Genomic DNA, 20,451 nt, shown 5'->3' with positions numbered 1-20,451 from the left:
ACTGCTGCGCTGCAAGTTGGAGTGATATCCCCCCCTCCCCCCAGCAGCCGATCAGCAGAACAATGGGAAGGGAGCAAGATAGCAGCTCCCAGTAGGTATCAGAATAGCACTCAATAGTAAGAAATCCAAGTCCGGCTTGGGACTCCTCCAGTTACATGGGAGTAGGAGAAACAATAGGTTAGCTGAAAGCAGTTCTAATGTGTAGCGCTGGCTGAAAGCTCAGACTCAGGCACAATGCACTGAGATGGCGCCTACACACCAATATTACAGCTACAAATACATTTGTTGGTACAAGAATAACATTTTAACTGGAAGAATCATTTATTTGCAATGTAAACAGTGTAAAATAGTAATAAAAACAATTCTATAAAAATCATGACAGAGTCATGGAGAAGAAAAGTTAAGCTTTATCAGAAAGGTCTATGTAAATACAGCCATAAGCACCTCTATCAAAAGAAACACAGGATTTCTTGTCTCATTTTTTGTAAACATGTTTTTCAGTTATCGGACTTCCTTTCTCAGAAAAATCCTTCATTCCCGGGGCCAGAGTCTGCGCAGCTCTCTCCTCTCTCCCTTCTCCTGCTCCCCCCTCCCATAAGAATTCATAAAACTCGCTCCCCCCTCCCTTAGGAATGTGTAATCTCAGCTATAAGGGCTAGAGCTGCAGCAGGAAGCTACTGAGACCAAGCTAAAATGGCTGCTGCTATCTTAAGCAAACAGAGAAAGATTCTAGGGCTCTTTACTCAGGTATGGCAATGGTTTCTGCAGAATAAATATCGTGTTCTAGGTGGCACTAATGTGGCGAATCTATGGGCAGTAAAATGCCAAAATGACTTTCCTTCTCCTTTAAATGTTTTACAAGTTCAAGGGTTTGTTTGTCAGTCAGAGCTCATCGTTGTATATTCTTCCAGTCTCCACCCAAGGCAAAGGTGTAGTACAGCAACCACCGACCAGGGCTCACAAGGAGCATGTTGCTCACGCCCCCCCCCCTCCCTTTAATGTTGTTCCAAGTGTCCTCAAAGTCAGTGTTTATTCTTGCCTTCTTGGCATGGAGGCAAGTATGGGAATAAACACACTAGAGCTTTGCTAAGAACTCCAGTCAGTATGGGGCTAACAAACAGCCAATCATAGCCCCTATTTGGCAGGCTTGTACGACTCCCCAACACTTTCCCATAAAGGGTAACAGATCCTGCCTGAAGCCGTGCCATAAAGCGAGGTACGACTGCTGCTTTGTTGGCCAGAAGCGCAACCATGACACCATCAATAACACATGTTGTCAGGTACAAGAGAACTCTTTATATTCTGGCAGTATCCCTTTAAATCCTTCTCACAGCCCAAGAGCCAGTGGGTTCCGACTCATGATCCTGCCGCCTCTCTCTATGAAACCGTCCCTTTACGATCCTGTCTAGCACTTTGAGAAATATTTCCTTCCTGGTTCATGCAGGGCGTCTCCCTATTCCCTGAAATGACAGTGAAAAACACACTTACATCCCCCCCCTCCACCCCTGGGCTTTAGCCCCTCCTCTCTAACTCCTAATTCCTTACTACACTAACACAGAGACAGCTGTAAACCAGAAGCTCAAGTTCATTGATAATGAGACAGCACTGCCTGGAAACCAAGTTCATGAGTGAGAAGCCCCAGAGGGGGGCATGAATGTGAGTGACAGGACCCCTGACTGAGCGAAAGCACCAAGACTGTGAGGAGGTACAACTGGGAATCCCTGCCCGATGGTGTAGAGCAGCCCAGGACTAGAGGACACACACCTGGCCACAAGGGATCCCTCTCTCAGGGGTGGTGGGACATCTGCCCAACTTGGACTCCATACTCCTGAAGCTATGAAGGTTGGACCTGTCCCCTGGCTCTTCCTCCTGCTGCTGGGGAGTTTATGGAGGGATGCGCAACAGGTGAGAATACTGACTGGGGAGGGGAGAGAAACCTCACAAATAAGTTGCCCATTATTGGAAAAGGAGACGATAGGGAATCTGTGATGGGACAAGCCACCCAATACGCTTGTGAGGGGCTCCTCTAGTCCCAAAATGGTACAACCCCAATAATATTTCTAGGGCTGAGATACTGGCGTAGAAATGGGGGGGCAGATATGATGAGCTTGGGGTGGTTTTACTCTCCCTCAGCGGGTAGGGGGCACATGGTGGCGCCAGTAGAACTGCCACCACCATTGTGCAGTAACGCCAGGGGGAATGCAATGCATTGTGGGTGCATGAGTGTTGGGTTCATCTTTGCCCTTGGGTTCGCACATGAGGCCACAGCGTAGGGCAAGGGGCGCAAGGCCCAATAGGACAAGACACATCGTAGAACAGAAGGGTAAATTGTAATAATTAAGGGCAGGAATTTTCCAGGGGGCCCTAAAGTCAGAAAGGGGCCCCAAGTTACACATTCATACACTGTAAGGTCATTGTTAGATATCTGTATATTGTATAAACAGGGAAGCCCAATCTGTAGCATTAGCGCCTTTGTTAAACTACATCTCCCATCAACCCCTAAAAGTTGTAGTTCAACCTCAACCCTTGATACATAAAGGGGTAAATTGCCTTTTTGACAAATATGTTGCCATACTGCATTTCCCGCATAGTCACGCTTCTTTCATTTCCTTTTGTGCAATCGGTCTTTGCAAGCCAATCCCAGCACTGTAAAGGGAAACTAAGCCCTATGTGGATTATTGTTAGAATTATTTATACAGCCTTAGCATATTCTGTAGCGCAGTACAATAATAAACAGAATAATCCAGGCACAAAGCACCATCTTCAATCCCTTTATTTAAATAACAAGAAGGCTGTCCCTTTAAATCAGAGCCAAGCAGTGAGTGTTGCACCAATAAATCACAGGGCACGAGGTTTCCCTTCCATAAAGGGCACAACGTACGCAATACAGGGGGGTCCGGCTCATCCGCAGCGCTGCAAATAAACCCATAAAGGGGAACTGGGAAAGTGCTCTGCCCTCTCCCATCAGCACGTAGCTAATGTGCAGAGTTCCACGGGATTTGTATTTTATTATTGTCTTTTAATCAAATTGCACCGACGCATTCCACACTGATTTACAGAGGCTATTATCCCACTGCTACTATAGGCACCATCTCTCCCTACTATACCTGCTATCCCACAGCCCCAGTCCCTTCCCAGAGGCTATTATCCCCCCACTGCTACTATAGGCACCATCTCTCCCTACTATACCTGCTATCCCACAGCCCCAGTCCCTTCCCAGAGGCTATTATCCCCCCACTGCTACTATAGGCACCATCTCTCCCTACTATACCTGCTATCCCACAGCCACAGTCCCTTCCCAGAGGCTATTATCCCACTGCTACTATAGGCACCATCTCTCCCTACTATACCTGCTATCCCACAGCCACAGTCCCTTCCCAGAGGCTATTATCCCCCCACTGCTACTATAGGCACCATCTCTCCCTACTATACCTGCTATCCCACAGCCCCAGTCCCTTCCCAGAGGCTATTTATCCCCCCACTGCTACTATAGGCACCATCTCTCCCTACTATACCTGCTATCCCACAGCCCCAGTCCCTTCCCAGAGGCTATTATCCCACTGCTACTATAGGCACCATCTCTCCCTACTATACCTGCTATCCCACAGCCCCAGTCCCTTCCCAAGACTATTATCCCCCCACTGCTACTATAGGCACCATCTCTCCCTACTATACCTGCTATCCCACAGCCCCAGTCCCTTTCCAGAGGCTATTATCCCCCACTGCTACTATAGGCACCATCTCTCCCTACTATACCTGCTATCCCACAGCCCCAGTCCCTTCCCAGAGGGCTATTATCCCCCCACTGCTACTATAGGCACCATCTCTCCCTTACTATACCTGCTATCCCACAGCCCCAGTCCCTTCCCAGAGGCTATTATCCCACTGCTACTATAGCACCATCTCTCCCTACTATACCTGCTATCCCACAGCCCCAGTCCCTTCCCAAAGACTATTATCCCCCCACTGCTACTATAGGCACCATTCTCTCCCTACTATACCTGCTATCCCACAGCCCCAGTCCCTTCCCGAGGCCTATTATCCCCCACTGCTACTATAGGCACCATCTCTCCCTACTTAACCTGCTATCCCACAGCCACAGTCCCTTCCCAGAGGCTATTATCCCCCACTGCTACTATAGGCACCATCTCTCCCTACTATACCTGCATCCCACAGCCCCAGTCCCTTCCCAGAGGCTATTATCCCCCACTGCTACTATAGGCACCATCTCTCCCTACTATACCTGCTATCCCACAGCCACAGTCCCTTCCCAAGAGGGGCATTATCCCCCACTGCTTACTATAGGCACCATCTCTCCCTACTATACCTGCTATCCCACAGCCCCAGTCCTTCCCAGAGGCTATTATCCCCCACTGCTACTATAGGCACCATCTCTCCCTACTATAACCTGCTATCCCACAGCCCCAGTCCCTTCCCAGAGGCTATTATCCCCCCACTGCTACTATAGGCACCATCTCTCCCTACTATACCTGCTATCCCACAGCCCCAGTCCCTTCCCAGAGGCTATTATCCCACTGCTACTATAGGCACCATCTCTCCCTACTATACCTGCTATCCCACAGCCCCAGTTCCCTTCCCAGAGGCTATTATCCCACTGCTACTATAGCACCATCTCTCCCTACTATACCTGCTATCCCACAGCCACAGTCCCTTCCCAGAGGCTATTATCCCCCACTGCTACTATACGGCACCATCTCTCCCTACTATACCTGCTATGCCACAGCCCCATCCCTTCCCAAAGACTATTATCCCCCCACTGCTACTATAGGCACCATCTCTCCCTACTATAACCTGCTATCCCACAGCCCCAGTCCTTCCCAGAGGCTATTATCCCCCACTGCTACTATAGGCACCATCTCTCCCTAACTATACCTGCTATGCCACAGCCCCAGTCCCTTCCCAAAGACTATTATCCCCCCACTGCTTACTATAGGCACCACTCTCCCTACTATACCTGCTATCCACAGCCCCAGTCCCCTTCCCAGAGGCTATTATCCCACTGCTACTAAGGCACATCTCTCCCTAACTATACCTGCCTATCCCACAGCCCCAGTCCCTTCCCAGAGGCTATTACCCCACTGCTTACTATAGGCACCATCTCTCCCTACTATACCTGCTATCCCACAGCCCCAGTCCCTTCCAGAGCTATTAGCCCCCACTGCTACTATAGGCCACCATCTCTCCTACTATAACCTGCTATCCCACAGCCCAGTCCCTTCCCAGAGGCTATTATCCCCACCACTGCTACTATAGGCACCATCTTTCACCTACTATACTGCTAATTCCCACAGCCCCAGTCCCTTCCCAGAGGCTATTTATCCCCCCACTGCTACTATACGCACCATCTCTCCCTACTATACCTGCAATCCCACAGCCCCCAGTCCCTTCCCAGAGGCTATTATCCCCCACTGCTACTATAGGCAAGCAATGTTAGCTGTCAGTGTGCTAGTAACATCTACCTGCTGATTGGTGGCTAAGGGTTAACAAACATGCGACACACTTTGCACGTATGTGAGAATCCTTGCACTCCCTGCTGTGAATGATTTACCCAATGGTGTGACACTCTAAGTGCCATTTCTATACAACGCTGACACATTGGGCAGGCCTAAAACAGTACTGGGTTGTGGTTCTGCCATTTGGGGCCAGTCCAGTGCTCAATATGCCACTAGGACAATGAGAAAATCAATGTTCCACGGCCCTTTGTATAACCGGCCTCTCAGCTGGTTCAGCAGAATTCATGAACCTACGCCCTGTGTAAAACTAACTTGACCTTTTGAAACATTTATTTCATGCACACACGTGGGTTCTGAATAATGGGGGCCATTCCCACTCCTTGTGTAGCTCATACACAAATGTCAGTTCATTATTGTTATTCTTCATTCCTATGGCGCCACTGTATCATCCCCCGCACCATTAGGAGTATGTTTTTAATCAGATATATATAATATATTGGCCGTATAAAAGGAAAAGATTACAAATAACGTGATAATGAGCTGAATAGTTCCCTCCAGCGGGTCGCTCACCAGCTGCCACTTTATGGCACAGAGACACAGTCATTCTCAGAGAGAAATAGAGAGACGGTCATACTCAGAGAGATATAGAGAGACAGTCATACTCAGAGAGATATAGAGAGACAGTCATACTCAGAGAGATATAGAGAGACAGTCATACTCAGAGAGATAGAGAGAGACAGTCATACTCAGAGAGATATAGAGAGACGGTCATACAGAGAGATATAGAGAGACAGTCATACTCAGAGAGATATAGAGAGACAGTCATACTCAGAGAGATATAGAGAGACGGGTCATACTCAGAGAGATAGAGAGAGACGGTCATACTCAGAGAGATATAGAGAGACAGTCATACTCAGAGAGATATAGAGAGACAGTCATACTCAGAGAGATATAGAGAGACAGTCATACTCAGAGAGATAGAGAGAGACGGTCATACTCAGAGAGATAGAGAGAGACGGTCATACTCAGAGAGATATAGAGAGACGGTCATACTCAGAGAGATATAGAGAGACGGTCATACTCAGAGAGATATAGAGAGACGGTCATACTCAGAGAGATATAGAGAGACGGTCATACTCAGAGAGATAGAGAGAGACGGTCATACTCAGAGAGATATAGAGAAGGTCATACTCAGAGAGATATAGAGAGACGGTCATACTCAGAGAGATATAGAGAGACGGTCACACTCAGAGAGATAGAGAGAGACAGTCACACTCAGAGAGATATAGAGAGACGGTCATACTCAGAGAGATATAGAGAGACGGTCATACTCAGAGAGATATAGAGAGACGGTCATACTCAGAGAGATATAGAGAGACGGTCATACTCAGAGAGATAAAGAGAGACGGTCATACTCAGAGAGATATAGAGAGACAGTCATACTCAGAGAGATATAGAGAGACGGTCATACTCAGAGAGATATAGAGAGACGGTCATACTCAGAGAGATATAGAGAGACAGTCATACTCAGAGAGATATAGAGAGACGGTCATACTCAGAGAGATATAGAGAGACGGTCATACTCAGAGAGATATAGAGAGACGGTCATACTCAGAGAGATATAGAGAGACGGACATACTCAGAGAGATATAGAGAGACGGTCATACTCAGAGAGATATAGAGAGACGGTCATACTCAGAGAGATATAGAGAGACGGACATACTCAGAGAGATATAGAGAGACGGACATACTCAGAGAGATATAGAGAGACGGGTCATACTCAGAGAGATATAGAGAGACAGTCATACTCAGAGAGATAGAGAGAGACAGTCATACTCAGAGAGATATAGAGAGACGGTCATACTCAGAGAGATATAGAGAGACGGTCATACTCAGAGAGATATAGAGAGACAGTCATACTCAGAGAGATATAGAGAGACAGTCACACTCAGAGAGATATAGAGAGAGTAAAACATCACCGGTGATGTTGAACATAGCAGCCAATCAGATGCTTTGCTTTGGTTTTCTAACTGTTGAAATCTAATTGCTGATTGGTTGCCCTGGGCAACATCACCCCATGCTTCCCTCCACATTTTACACAGCATGATAAATATACCCCTTACTAAATGCCCCCCTTATCTGGCTCCTCTTGGAAAAAGGTGGAGAATCCATGGGCTTGGGGCTTCAATTTTCTAATTCAAGAAGGTGCTGGGAGTTGTTTGCTTGTGTTCAGCTATTGGTTCTGGTGATTGTGTATGAGAGAAAGGGGGGTCCAGTAACCATGTTTGTGCTTCCAGGCCCCAAAGAATGAAAAGGACTGCGGAGAACATGAATATTTTAACTTCAAACACAAAAAGTGCTGCTCCAAGTGCCCCCCAGGTAACATGTCATGGGGTCCCTGCTGCTAACTCCGCCCCTGCTCCACCCCCATCCCTTTTATGAATGATTGACAGCTCCAGTTCCCCTAAAGCAGAGCTATAATAAATCTATTTAATAAAATGCCTGATCTTTCTTGTATGGTTTTCATCACAATTCCAGATAAAAGTGATCTTCCTAAATCTACCATTTAGTTTTCCTTTCCTGCTGGGAACAAGCCACTCCCAGGGCGGGGATAGGGAGGAAAGGTTAAGGCCTCGTTAATGTGTGTCAGTGTTACTGTAATTATAACGCTGAGCTCATTAACAAGCAGTTCGGAACCCCACCAAGTCAGTTGGTGTCGGAAAATATATTTAGGTTGACTGAGAGCTCCCATAGCCAATAAATGTAATTAAAGGGGCAGTAACATTTAGTATGTTATAGAATATCCTATTCCTAGCAGCTTTGCATTAGGAGGTTGGGGGGAGCCATGCTGGGTAGAACAGAAAAAATGAGTAAGCAGGGCAGACCCCCCGAGATTATGGACTGACTCACAATATACAGCACAGGGGTGCTTAGTAATGAGTCATTTATTAATAATATATATATATTTGCCCCCCCCCCCAGGCACATACGCCTCTTCCCAGTGCAACGCTAAATCCAACACAACCTGCACGCCGTGCCGCAGCGACTTCTACACCGAGCAGTGGAACTACGCCGACCGATGTAGGATGTGTTTCCCCTGTCCCAAAGGTGAGCACTGATTCCTGTGGCCCCACATTATTATATTTCCTAGACAATGACCAATACAGGAGGGGGCAATCTACGGAACAACTCCCAGCACCCCCTAAAGGCCCTTTTTTGCCTCCATTTCTACAATACTGGACAATGATATGAAGCAGTTTCTAAGGAGGGGGGACTGGAGACATCTTGTAGCTAAAATATGGCCAACAGAGGTGGGAAGGGGGTGACACCTGTAATGATGGCGGCTAACTCCATGTCATAAGGAGATAAAGATCCATTCCTGCCATTATAAATATCTTAATTCAGTTACCACTTGGGGTAAAATAGGGATGTTCCATACAGCCATCCTGAGAATTAATTACCTTATTCCTTGTGTGATTAAACCAGGAGGAACATTGCAAACCCCCAGCCCCACTATAATGCAACAATCCAATATTTCCCTCATCTCCATATAAACAAGTCAGGGAATTTCAGCTTATGCTCTTAGTCTGAGACTACACCCAGTTATTTCCAACCACGCCACTTATCTGCACCAAGCCACGCCTACTTTTGCCAAACCCCATCTGTGCAGGTCAAGAATCCGGACCTTTTGTCCGTAGTATTGTCTGGCAATGTTAGGGGGTAGCAAAACACAAATCTGTGGGTAAAACCTGGGACTCAAGTCCTTAAAGTATTATTTTGCCTAGATAACTACCCTTGTCCTTCCTTCCTTCCTCCCTCCTTTCTTTCCTGACTTCCTTCCTCCCTCCCTCCCTCCCTTCCTTCCTGACATCCTTCCTGACTTCCTCCCTCCCTTCCATCCTTCCTTCCTCCCTCCCTCCCTCCTCCTCCTGACTTCCTCCCTCCCTTCCTTCCATCCTTCCTTCCTCCGTCCCTTCCTTCCTTCCTTCCTTCCTCCCTCTCTCTCTCTCTCCCTCCCTCCCTCCCTCCCTTCCTTCCTCCCTTCCTGACTTCCTTCCTCTCTCCCTCCCTTCCTGACTTCCTCTCTCCCTTCCTTCCTGACTTCCTCCCTCCTTCCTCCTCCCTCCCCCTTCCTTTCTCCCTCCCTCCCTCCCTTCCTTCCTCCCTCCCTTCATGACTTCCTTCCTCCCTCCCTCCCTTCCTGACTTCCTCGCTCCCTCCCTTCCTGACTTCCTCCCTCCTTCCCTTCCTCCCTCCTTCCCTTCCTTCCTCCCTCCCTCCCTTCCTTTCTCCCTCCCTCCCTCCCTTCCTCCTTCCTTCCTTCCTCCTCCCTTCCTGACTCCTCCCTCCTTCCCTTCCTCCCTCCTTCCCTTCCTTCCTTCCTCCCTCCTCCCTTCCTTTCTCCCCTCCCCCTCCCTCCCTTCCTTCCTTCCTTCCTCCCTCCCCCCTTCCTTTCTCCCTCCCTCCCTCCCTTCATGACTTCCTTCCTCCCCTCCCTCCCTCCCTCCTCCCTCCCTTCCTGACTTCCTCCCCCTCCCTTCCCACTTCCTCCTCCTTCCCTTCCTCCTCCCTTCCTTCCTCCTCCCTTCCCTTCCTCCCTCCTTCCCTCCCTCCCTCCTTCCCTCCCTCCTTCCCTCTCACTCATGTTCCATCTTTAGAAGATACTAGACTGGTGGCCACTGTGAATTGCTCTGCCACCACCGCTACTGTCTGCGAGTGCCAATATGGGTTTGTGTGTGAGGTAAACAACGCACTGGGGAAGTGCATGAACTGCAAACGTGTCGCCACCCCCCCACCTACAATGGAACCCTCCACAGGTGGGTACTTATTTATTATTTTATTGCAGACCCCAGGATATTCATTGCACTGTGTGGGTGCCAGGAAGCTAGGGTTCCTATATATGGTTAACAATACAACTCTTAACGAGTCTTGTTGGTAAATGTTACTAGTGTAACTTGTATTAATCACCGCTCCCAGAATCCTCCATCACCCCTCAACTCATTTTTTACTTTCTCTTTTAACAGATCAAGGTAAAAATGATGGAACTAATGAAAATGAAGATAACGGTACTAATTTTGCTTATCTTCTGTTTGATTCTGTAGGGTTCACTTACTAAAGAAGTGCAAACAATAAGCCCTTTTTTGTGCTTTTACCCACAATTCAACATTCTTTCCCAGAATTCCAGTTAAACTGTACCTGCCAAAAATAAGGAGCCCAATATTGCTCCATGTATTGTAGGCAATAAGACTTGTGGCAGTTAGGAATTTGCTTAAAAAGAGACACAACTTGCACTGGAAAGAAAGGGGCAGCACACACGGGTGGGACATTGATTTCTAATTTAAGAAGAGTTCATCACTGATTATTAAATCAGATTATTCAGACACATCAATATTTTTTTTCTGTTACCATCTTGCCCTACAGTCAGCATCTTGCCCTTCTGTCACTATCTTGACCTACTTTCACCATCTCGCCCTACCATAGACATCTTGCTTTAACATTACTATCTTGCCCCGCCATAGCCATCTTTCCATACTGTAGCAATCATGCCATTGCATCACCATCTTGCCCTACCATGGCTTCTTGTCCTACCATAGCCATCTTTCCTACCATGGCTTCTTGTCCTACTAAAGCCATGTTGTCCTACGATGGCTTCTTATCTTACTATGGCTTCTTGCTATAATATAGCCATCTTGTTCTATTAAAACCATCTTGTCCTACTATAGCCATCTTGTCCCACTATGACTTCTTGTCCTACTATGGCTTCTTGTCGTATGATGGCTTCTTGTCCTACTATGGCTTCTTTATAGCCATCTTGTTCTATTAAAACCATCTTGTCCTACAATGGCTTCTTGTCCTACGATGGCTTATTGTCCTACGATGGCTTATTGTCCTACGATGGCTTCTTGTCCTACGATGGCTTCTTGTCCTACTATGGCTTCTTGTTCTATTAAAACCATCTTAGCCTACTATAGCCATCATGTCCTACTATGGCTTTTTGTCCTACTATGGTTTTTTGTCCTAGTATAGCCATCTTCCCCTACTATAGTCATTTTGTCCCACTATGGCTTCTTGTCCTACTGTCGCCATCTTGTCCTACTGTCGCCATCTTGTCCTACTATAGTCATTTTGTCCCACTATGGCTTCTTGTCCTACTGTCGCCATCTTGTCCTACTGCCGCCATCTTGTCCTACTGTCGCCATCTTGTCCTACTATAGTCATTTTGTCCCACTATGGCTTCTTGTCCTACTATAGCCATCTTGTCCTACTGTTGCCATCTCGTTACCTTGATCTTGATACCCCAGGTAGACTCCCTTCCTATTTACATCCCTAAACACATCTCTGGGGACATCTCATTGCTTGAGAGAAGGACTGGTCGTCAGACAGCCCCCCTGGCAGTTTATCCTTATGGTTAAGGTTAGTCTTGTTTCCTTGTTGCATAAAAAGCCTGAAGCACCTTGAGACAATACAGCCTGTGTTGAACTGACTGCTTTGCTGTATTCTTTAGGGGCAGAACTGGTAGAACTGGAGTAATCCAGCTGTGTGCAATGAAAACACATATAGGCTGGCGCCATGACTGCTTGGAATTGTTTTTTTTCTTTACTCACCGTGTCGCTAAAGCAGCCATCTTAGCCCAGTGCCTGATGGGTACAACATGAGCCATTTTAGCCACTGCTCTGCTTTCATACAATTGGCAAGGACACACTATGTGGCACGGATTACAAATTGTCCATGAAACTAGATGATATCCATGACCAACAATGGCTGCCAGGGGAGGGTGGTAGTTGTGGTTCAGCACTAGACGCAAATCCGCCGTTCCAAGATGGCAGCTCTGTGCTACCCTACACTAATAGTCATGGACACCAATAGCCGCACTTAGAGCATTGTTCCTTCAGTAGACAGTAACAATAACAAGATCTGGCCAACTTCTCCCCACATTTCTGCGATGTGTTTGATCAGCAATTACAACTAATAATAATAATAATAATAAGCCTGACCTAGAACATAAAGGAGAGAATGCAAACCTTGGTTACCGAGACGGCAAAAGCCACAACAAACACAACACAAACCTTAGATCAATAATCGAACTGCGTAACAGGGATATCTGCTTACACGTTTATATAACAAGGATAACGATTGGCTGCCCGTAAACAACATTCTTTAGTAGAAAGATATAGGTTATTGTGTGCGCGGAACATTCCTTTCTGTATTTATAAAGTTGGGTGGAATTGTCAGGTTATTTCCTTTCCATCGTTTGGCCTTTAATGCCTAATTGTACTAGACAATCATTTTATTATGAATTTCTTAACCTGGATGTATCTCACTGCATATTTTTCCCATTGACCTTAAATATTCTATTTTCTCCCCCTCCAGGTGCCCCCCTTTCGATTATAATCCCCGTGGCTATTGGTTTGATCCTGTTTGCGTGTATAATATTATTACTTTTTCCTAATACACGCGTTTTGAAGAGAATAGGTAAGTCAGTACAGTGTATGTGATAAGGATTGTTGCATGTATGTAAAACACATATCAGACTCTCAGCCATTTTATTAAAGGTGAACTGAAGAAATAAAAATGAATATGGCTATAAATACCGTATTTTTCGCCCTATAAGACGCTCCAGAATATAAGACGCACCCAATTTTAAAGGAGGAAAATCTAGAAAAAAAAGATTCTGAACCAAATACTGTAGTAAAATATTTTATATCAACTGTATAAAGTTAATTGTCTCTGGGCTCGCACATAATGAGGCTTCCCCCAGGGCCCCCCCAAGCATCTTTCTGCTTCCTCCAGGGCCCCCCCAAGTATCCTTCAGCTTCCCCCAGGCCCCCCCAAGTATCCTTCAGCTTCCCCAGCCCCCCCCCAAGTATCCTTCAGCTTCCCCCAGGCCCCCCCCAAGTATCCTTCAGCTTCCCCCAGGGCCCCCCCAAGTATCCTTCAGCTTCCCCAGGGCCCCCCCAAGTATCCTTCAGCTTCCCCCAGGCCCCCCCAAGTATCCTTCAGCTTCCCCCAGGGCCCCCCCAAGTATCCTTCAGCTTCCCCCAGGGCCCCCCCAAGTATCCTTCAGCTTCCCCCAGGGCCCCCCCAAGTATCCTTCAGCTTCCCCCAGGCCCTCCCCAAGTATCCTTCAGCTTCCCCAGGGCCCCCCCAAGTATCCTTCAGCTTCCCCCAGGCCCCCCCCAAGTATCCTTCAGCTTCCCCCAGGGCCCCCCCAAGTATCCTTCAGCTTCCCCCAGGGCCCCCCAAGTATCCTTCAGCTTCCCCCAGGGCCCCCCCAAGTATCCTTCAGCTTCCCCCAGGCCCCAAGTATCCTTCAGCTCCCCAGGCCCCCCAAGCATCCTTCAGCTTCCCCCAGGGCCCCCCCAAGTATCCTTCAGCTTCCCCCAGGCCCTCCCCAAGTATCCTTCAGCTTCCCCCAGGGCCCCCCCAAGTATCCTTCAGCTTCCCCCAGGGCCCCCCCAAGTATCCTTCAGCTTCCCCCAGGCCCCCCCAAGTATCCTTCAGCTTCCCCCAGGGCCCCCCCCAAGTATCCTTCAGCTTCCCCCAGGGCCCCCCCAAGTATCCTTCAGCTTCCCCCAGGGCCCCCCCAAGTATCCTTTAGCGTCCCCCAGGGCTTCCAAGCATCCTCCAGGTCCCCCACGGCACCCCCAGCATACTTCAGCTTCCCCCAGGGCCCCCAAGCACCTTCCATTTCCCCCCAGTGGCCTCCGGCTCCCGTGATGTCTTCCTCTCTGTGCCGCGGCTCCCAGCTGCTTCTGTGCTTTTATAAGGTTGCGCCCTGTGGGTGTGGCGTCAGCAGGAGGTCGCCATCTTGGATCTTGTTAGGCCATTCTGTGAGTGTCAGTGGCACTGCACATGCTCAGTGAGCTGCTGTTGAGAAGCTAAGCTTAGGGGGGCTGTGGAAATCATCAAAACAGCAGAAAGGGCAAGTTTTAAAGAGACAAAAAGGAGCAGGTATGTAGATCTGCCGCTGCCTGTATGTGTGCATTACGCAATACATGGCCCAGCGTTTTATCCGCTTCCCCATTAAAAGGGAAGATACAGAAAGCTTCATTCAGTGGAAAATTAAAGTTGGCTGAGTTTCATGTCTCTTGTGGCCGCCGGACTGTGCGTCATTTCTCCCTGGTTAAAGGGGAAGTAAGATTATTTTTTTTACCAACAATGACGCTATAATTCTCTACTAATGGGCTTTCTCTTCTTCCATGCACAAAGCTGCTTTGTATTATGAGAAAAAGTCATTGTATTATGAGTTGTTCCAGAATCCCTGGTTAGCTGCCATCCTAGGGGGGGGGGGGGTAATGTCATAACTTGTCTGGTAACCCATGGCAACCATGGGTTGCTAAGGGTTACTAGGCATGTCACAAACCTGAGGTTTGTGGTTATATTCCTACCTATGATGTTTAACGTCAGCAGTCCCTATTAAATAAAGTGCCATAGGGTAGCATTGTAGCACTGGGGTTCTAGGTTTGATTCTGGCCAGGGAACTATCTGAAGTTTGTATGAGTCAATGTGATTGGAAGTTTAGAGTGTAAGCTCCATAGGAGAGGGACTGATTAGGGAATAACGAGTTATCTCTGTAAAGCTCTGTATAATAAACACGTGAAAATTAATGAAGCCATCCATTGGCCATTAAAAGCCCACCATAATCCGGATTTACTTTCTACAGTCACTGGGGCTCATTTATTAACACTGGGCAAATTTGCCCATGGGCAGTAACCCATAGCAACCAATCAGTGATTGCCTTTTTTTTATCCAGCTGCCTGTAGAACAATGAATGCAACAATTTGATTGGTTGCCATAGGTTACTGCCCATAGGCAAATTTGCCCAGTGTTGATAAATGCCCCCCATTCTCATTGTGTTGCTGCTATAAGTGATGTTTTCATTATTGGCCACTGATTGGTACCTACCTTGAATGGTTCCTCGCCCCGTCATCCATATGTACGCAATGTATTGTGCTTGTCTGTGCCATAGGGGTAAAGATGGGCACTAACGCGTCTCTCTCTCTCTGTTTTCCAGTTCGTGCAATGGGCACCAAGGTAAGAATATTAATGGAACGTACTTGGACACAGCACAACGGAAACACTGGGATCTGTAATATTAATCTTAGCAGACACTGGAGATCCACAATATCTGTATCCTAATTATTCTCAGATTATCGGGGGCCCTCCCAGTGCATAGTCAGGATTCAGGTTTGAGTGTTTGATTCAAGCCCCACCCCCTTGCTGCATGGGGGTGTAATATCTCTCTTTAAACTGGGCCCCTCCATTCACTCCCCCCACAGTTTGGGGATTAAAGTGACACCATCATCATAACTATCATCATTCCAAACTGAAAATCGGAATGTTTCAGGCCATACCATTATGCCCAGACATATCCTCTATTCACCCAATACCCCACCTGCCTTTGGGTAAGCATCTCCTCTTATGGGTTCTACCAGAACTATCCTCTTATGGGTTCTACCAGAACTATCCTCTTATGGGTTCTACCAAAACTATTCTCTTATGGGTTTTACCGGAACTATCCTCTTATGGGTTCTACCAAAACTATTCTCTTATGGGTTTTACCGGAACTATCCTCTTATGGGTTCTACCGGAACTATCCTCTTATGGGTTCTACCGGAACTATCTTCTTATGGGTTCTACCTGAACTATCCTCTTATGGGTTCTAGCGGAACTATTCTCTTATGAGTTCTACCGGAACTATCCTCTTATCGATTGTACCGGAACTATCCTCTTATGGGTTCTACCGGAACTATCCTCTTATGGGTTCTACCGGAACTATCCTCTTATGGGTTCTACCGGAACTATCCTCTTATGGGTTCTACCGGAACTATCCTCTTATGGGTTCTACCAGTACTATCCTCTTATGGGTTCTACCGGAACTATCCTCTTATGGGTTCTACCGGAACTATCCTCTTATGGGTTCTACCAGAACTATCCTCTTATGGGTTGTACTGGAACTATCCAACATAAACAGGAACAATGGGTCCTCGGGGTCTATATATTTTCAGAAGCCATGATTAATTGGGTATGGCTGAGAGTCAGCGAGGGACCGCCATCTGTATAGTCATTGTCAGTGAGGGACCACTTGTATTGTCAGTGCAGGACATGGAGTTTTTGATGTACAGGATACAACAGAAAGTCCTGAGTTCCACCAAGCAAATAATGAGAGATTGTGGGAAATGGAGCCTTGCTGCTTATAGAGCAACCATATTTATGAATAGGTTTGGTAGGGGTGTGGGGTGCCTGACACAAATCAAAAGCCATACAAGTACTCTGGATAGAATTGTAACGGCATTACGTTGGTGTTCTTTCTTGCAGAAGGACAACAAATCATCATCCTTAGTAGATGCCAAGACTGAACAAGGCGTAACTCAGGATCAAGAGAAGCTGTTACCTTCACCTAGTTCATATGCAACTATTGTCGGTAAGACCAATGAAAATAGGATCGTTGGCCAGAACATGTCAGAGCTAGGTAGGAGGGAAGCCAAGAACATCTTGAGAACATGGCAGTGCTAGGTAGGAGGGAAGCCAAGAACATCTTGAGAACATGGCAGTGCTAGGTAGGAGGGAAGCCAAGAACATCTTGAGAACATGGCAGCTAATGGTTTGCCCAAAGTGCAAAACATTATCTTTTGTAGTATTTTATGGAAGGGTGGTTATCATTACTAGTACTATATGTCTGCCGGGGTTTTTTTAAACACTTCCTGTAGTATATGCTGACTGGGGTTCCAGATAATGCTCCCAACAACTGTATTCTTGCCATAGGTTTACAATTCATGAAGTGTCATGCTGGCTCATGGTGGCATCTAAAGTACTATTACTTGACTGATACTAACAGGACTATCTGCTGAAACACGATCCCTCTACATGTGTAGTGATGGCTTTTGTGCTTCTTTGCAGAGCGCAACAAGGGACAACCCTATGGCAATAACTGTCCTACTCAAGATGCCACAGGCCCCATCCAAGTTCAAGATGATAATCTTCCATTCCCCATAAAAGAAACACAAACACCAGAGACTGAAGAACCATGATCCAAGTCATGAATGGCATAAGGACAGAAGTAATAGAAGTTACTCTGCGAGAAAACAAACACCCCATAAAAAAAGTTCGGAACCTGTGTTTTGCAGTCTCAAACATGTGTCTGTGTAGAGCAGTGGTTCCCAACCTGTGGGGTGGCCCAGACTGAAGGCCACTTAGGAGACAACTTGGAAGAGTGCCTCATTTGTCACTTAGATATTCCAGGGAGATCAGCTTGAGATTTGAGGGTGAAGATGTACAGTATTCGCTGCCCTTCATATTCTTGGAACTGATGTCTACATATAACTAGAACCTTGTGATGAGCTGAGGAGATCCTCCAAAGTGATGGGTCTCAACCTGAACAAGTCCACCGATGTAGAACAAATGTGAGCTCAGCTGAACAACATTCATCTGATCTCGATTGTGGTGGTGGTTTGGAACACAAGTGACATGACTGAACAAACTGAAGTCCTGTATGGCCAAGGACTCCACTGCCTGGGATTCAGAATAGGCCCACAGAGGCCCAACCCAAGAAATAGTAACTGCCTATGGCACCTTACAGCAGCCCCTCTGGCATTTGCCAGAACCTACAGATTGCCAGCCCGGGCCTGATAATATACATGGCATCATTTATTTACATTATGTCCCCTGAATATATGGATATTTGGTGCCTACCACGGAAAAAGTTGGACTGTATAAGACTATGACAATACAGGAATAGATAAGTGGTCTCTGGCACAAACCTGGGCACTGCTGGTATCTGGCCTACATGAAGTTCTGACCATGGATTATACCACTTCCTAATAGAATACAACTCCGCGTCAAATAGGAACCGGCCTTGAGCCCAGTAATCACTATGGGCCCCATACTACATATCAGGGGTCCTCAAACTTCTTAAGCAAGGGGCCTTATTATGTCCCCGCAGACTGTTGGGGGGCCGGACTGCCATCACCACCCCCATCATCAAACTGTGGCCCACTCCTGCATTCTCTTCCAGCACCCCCCCCCCACATTCCGTTTTTCCATCCACCCTCCCGCTGAGTCCTACCTCTTCCAGTTCCCCCCAGTCTGCTGTCCGTCTTCCCAAAGAGAGTCCTCTTTCTGTAAGCGGTTCGTCCTCCCTCTCAGCTCCCCCATCCCGCTCCCCACTGAGTCCTCTCTCTACGCTGCCAGAGGTGAGGGCGCAGCGGGGGGCCGGGTAAATTATCCTGGGGGGGGGTGGATTTGGCCCGCGGGGCGTAGTTTGAGGACCCCTGCTACATATCCTCAGAATATACTCAGCCTCTCCCCACTAATGCTAAAACCTATCCTCCAATCCACCAAACCCAAACCAACAATACAAATGTAAATATAAATCTGTTAGTAAACAAGGAAGTAAAGAGACACAAGGGGAAATCCCCTGAGCTGGAATGTAAGTTTATAGGGCACTTACCTCCCTCCCTGCACAAGCTCTAAATAACTTCTGTAGAACCTCCCCATTGTCTCAGCCGTCATGGAAGCTTAGGAGACCAGCAGGTCATTTGTTTTTATTGTCTTTGTTGATAGCTGGATTTTGTGCCAGAACCTGCTAAGCAGACTCTGTATATTGCTCTGTTGGTATATAAAGGGCTAGTGTACCCTTAAATAACCAAGCAGTACCGGTAGATAGGCAATGCTGGCACAGCTTTATGGTATCTCTATGCACTGGCTATAGCAACACCCAGCTAGCTGTTCCCACTGGGGGACATCTTTTTATCATGGGGAGCCCTAGGCAAAACAAAGTACTGTATGCGGGGCCTCATTACTCTGAAATTAGGGATTTTTTAACATATGAAAACTCAGGGGAGCACTTTTTTGCACAATTACTTTCATTTCTAGGGAGCATTTAAGTTCTCCTTAATTGTTTAATCTACCAATTAAAACAAGAAAAGTTGCACTACTCCAATAGGGCCACAGCAGACTCCAGAGACCCTTTAAAATATTCTCATATGTCCCCTAAAGGGAAAGTGTACCCTGTTATACAACATGAGTGCAGTAAATAGGGCTTGGGCTGAATATACTTTCTGCCTATTGCTTTATTCAGAAAAAAACTTTTGTTATTTCTTGAGCTAAACAGAGCAAAAAGGAAAAAAAACTGAATCTACTCCATGTTTGGTCCTTGCGAGGCAGATAATTAGTTTCCCACGCACAAGTAATCCCCCTGCATAATGAACTCCTGCTAACAAGACTCAAGAAAGAGTGAAGGAAGCGGGGTTGTACACTGGTAATCTAATTATCTACCTCGCGAGGACCAAACATGGAGTAGCTTCCATTTCCCTTTACTGGCAATGGGGAAAGGCTTACCAAAAAGAGAGGTGTGGTAGGTGGTTCCAGAAATTAGTGGAGGTGGTCAGGCGCGGAGTCAGGGTGCCAGAAAACGTTTGTTGGGTGGCAAAACCTACCCCCAACCATAATCATCTTCCGTTGTGCCTAGGGGGTGTGGTCTATCAAAACTGGGACAGGGCCTAAAATGTGCGGAAACAGGGAAAGCCGGCCTACAAGGAAGCCTTTGTATAAGTACTTCCTGTCCATTTCTATGAAATGTCTTCATAAAATTCAATTTTTGTCTAATTGTGTATTTTTGTTGTTGTTGTTGTGTATTTGTATAGAAATGTATCTGTACAGCTGGGCACTGCCACATCAGAACGGAATATAAAGGCAGCTGGGCTCTGGCTCTGGCTCTGGTACCGGCTTCAGTAATCAGGATCTGCCACTTGGGGCGCTGTCACAATGTAAAATGCCCATCAGAATGGAATATAAAGGCAGCCGGGCTCTGGCTCTGGTACCGGCTTCAGTAATCAGGATCTGCCACTTGGGGCGCTGTCACAATGTAAATTGCCACGCTCTGGGGACGTAACCAGGAATGCAGGGGTACCTTCACCACTCAAAGGGTACCCAAATCTGCAGATTAACCCTTGCTGTACACATTCAACCCTTACAA

The 20,451-nt window shown here is 47.1% G+C and overlaps 1 protein-coding gene across 5 annotated transcripts; it reads left to right on the top strand.

The window, feature by feature from the left end:
* The first annotated feature begins 1,488 nt into the window (after window positions 1–1,488).
* On the top strand, window positions 1,489–20,081 carry ltbr (lymphotoxin beta receptor). 5 transcript variants are annotated; one of them, XM_031905987.1, is made up of 9 exons: window positions 1,489–1,905; window positions 7,772–7,853; window positions 8,457–8,582; window positions 10,133–10,291; window positions 10,499–10,540; window positions 12,846–12,947; window positions 15,490–15,509; window positions 16,794–16,899; window positions 17,241–17,357. In XM_031905987.1, the coding sequence occupies exons 1-9, from the start codon at window positions 1,837–1,839 to the stop codon at window positions 17,324–17,326; spliced, it is 792 nt and encodes a 263-aa protein (XP_031761847.1). In that variant the 5' UTR covers window positions 1,489–1,836; the 3' UTR covers window positions 17,327–17,357. The 5 variants fall into 5 exon arrangements, with proteins under 5 accessions (XP_031761847.1, XP_031761844.1, XP_031761845.1 ...); XM_031905984.1 differs by lacking the exon at window positions 17,241–17,357 and adding an exon at window positions 17,376–20,081 and having other exon boundaries at window positions 1,494–1,905; window positions 10,136–10,291; XM_031905985.1 differs by lacking the exon at window positions 17,241–17,357 and adding an exon at window positions 17,376–20,081 and having other exon boundaries at window positions 1,498–1,905; window positions 10,499–10,504.
* The last annotated feature ends 370 nt before the right edge of the window (window positions 20,082–20,451 follow it).

The sequence above is a fragment of the Xenopus tropicalis genome, chromosome 7, assembly GCF_000004195.4.
Source record: "Xenopus tropicalis strain Nigerian chromosome 7, UCB_Xtro_10.0, whole genome shotgun sequence".
Lineage (NCBI taxonomy): Eukaryota > Metazoa > Chordata > Amphibia > Anura > Pipidae > Xenopus > Xenopus tropicalis.
The sequence above is the reverse complement of the archived record's forward strand: the minus strand, read 5'-3'. Positions and strand labels throughout refer to the sequence as shown.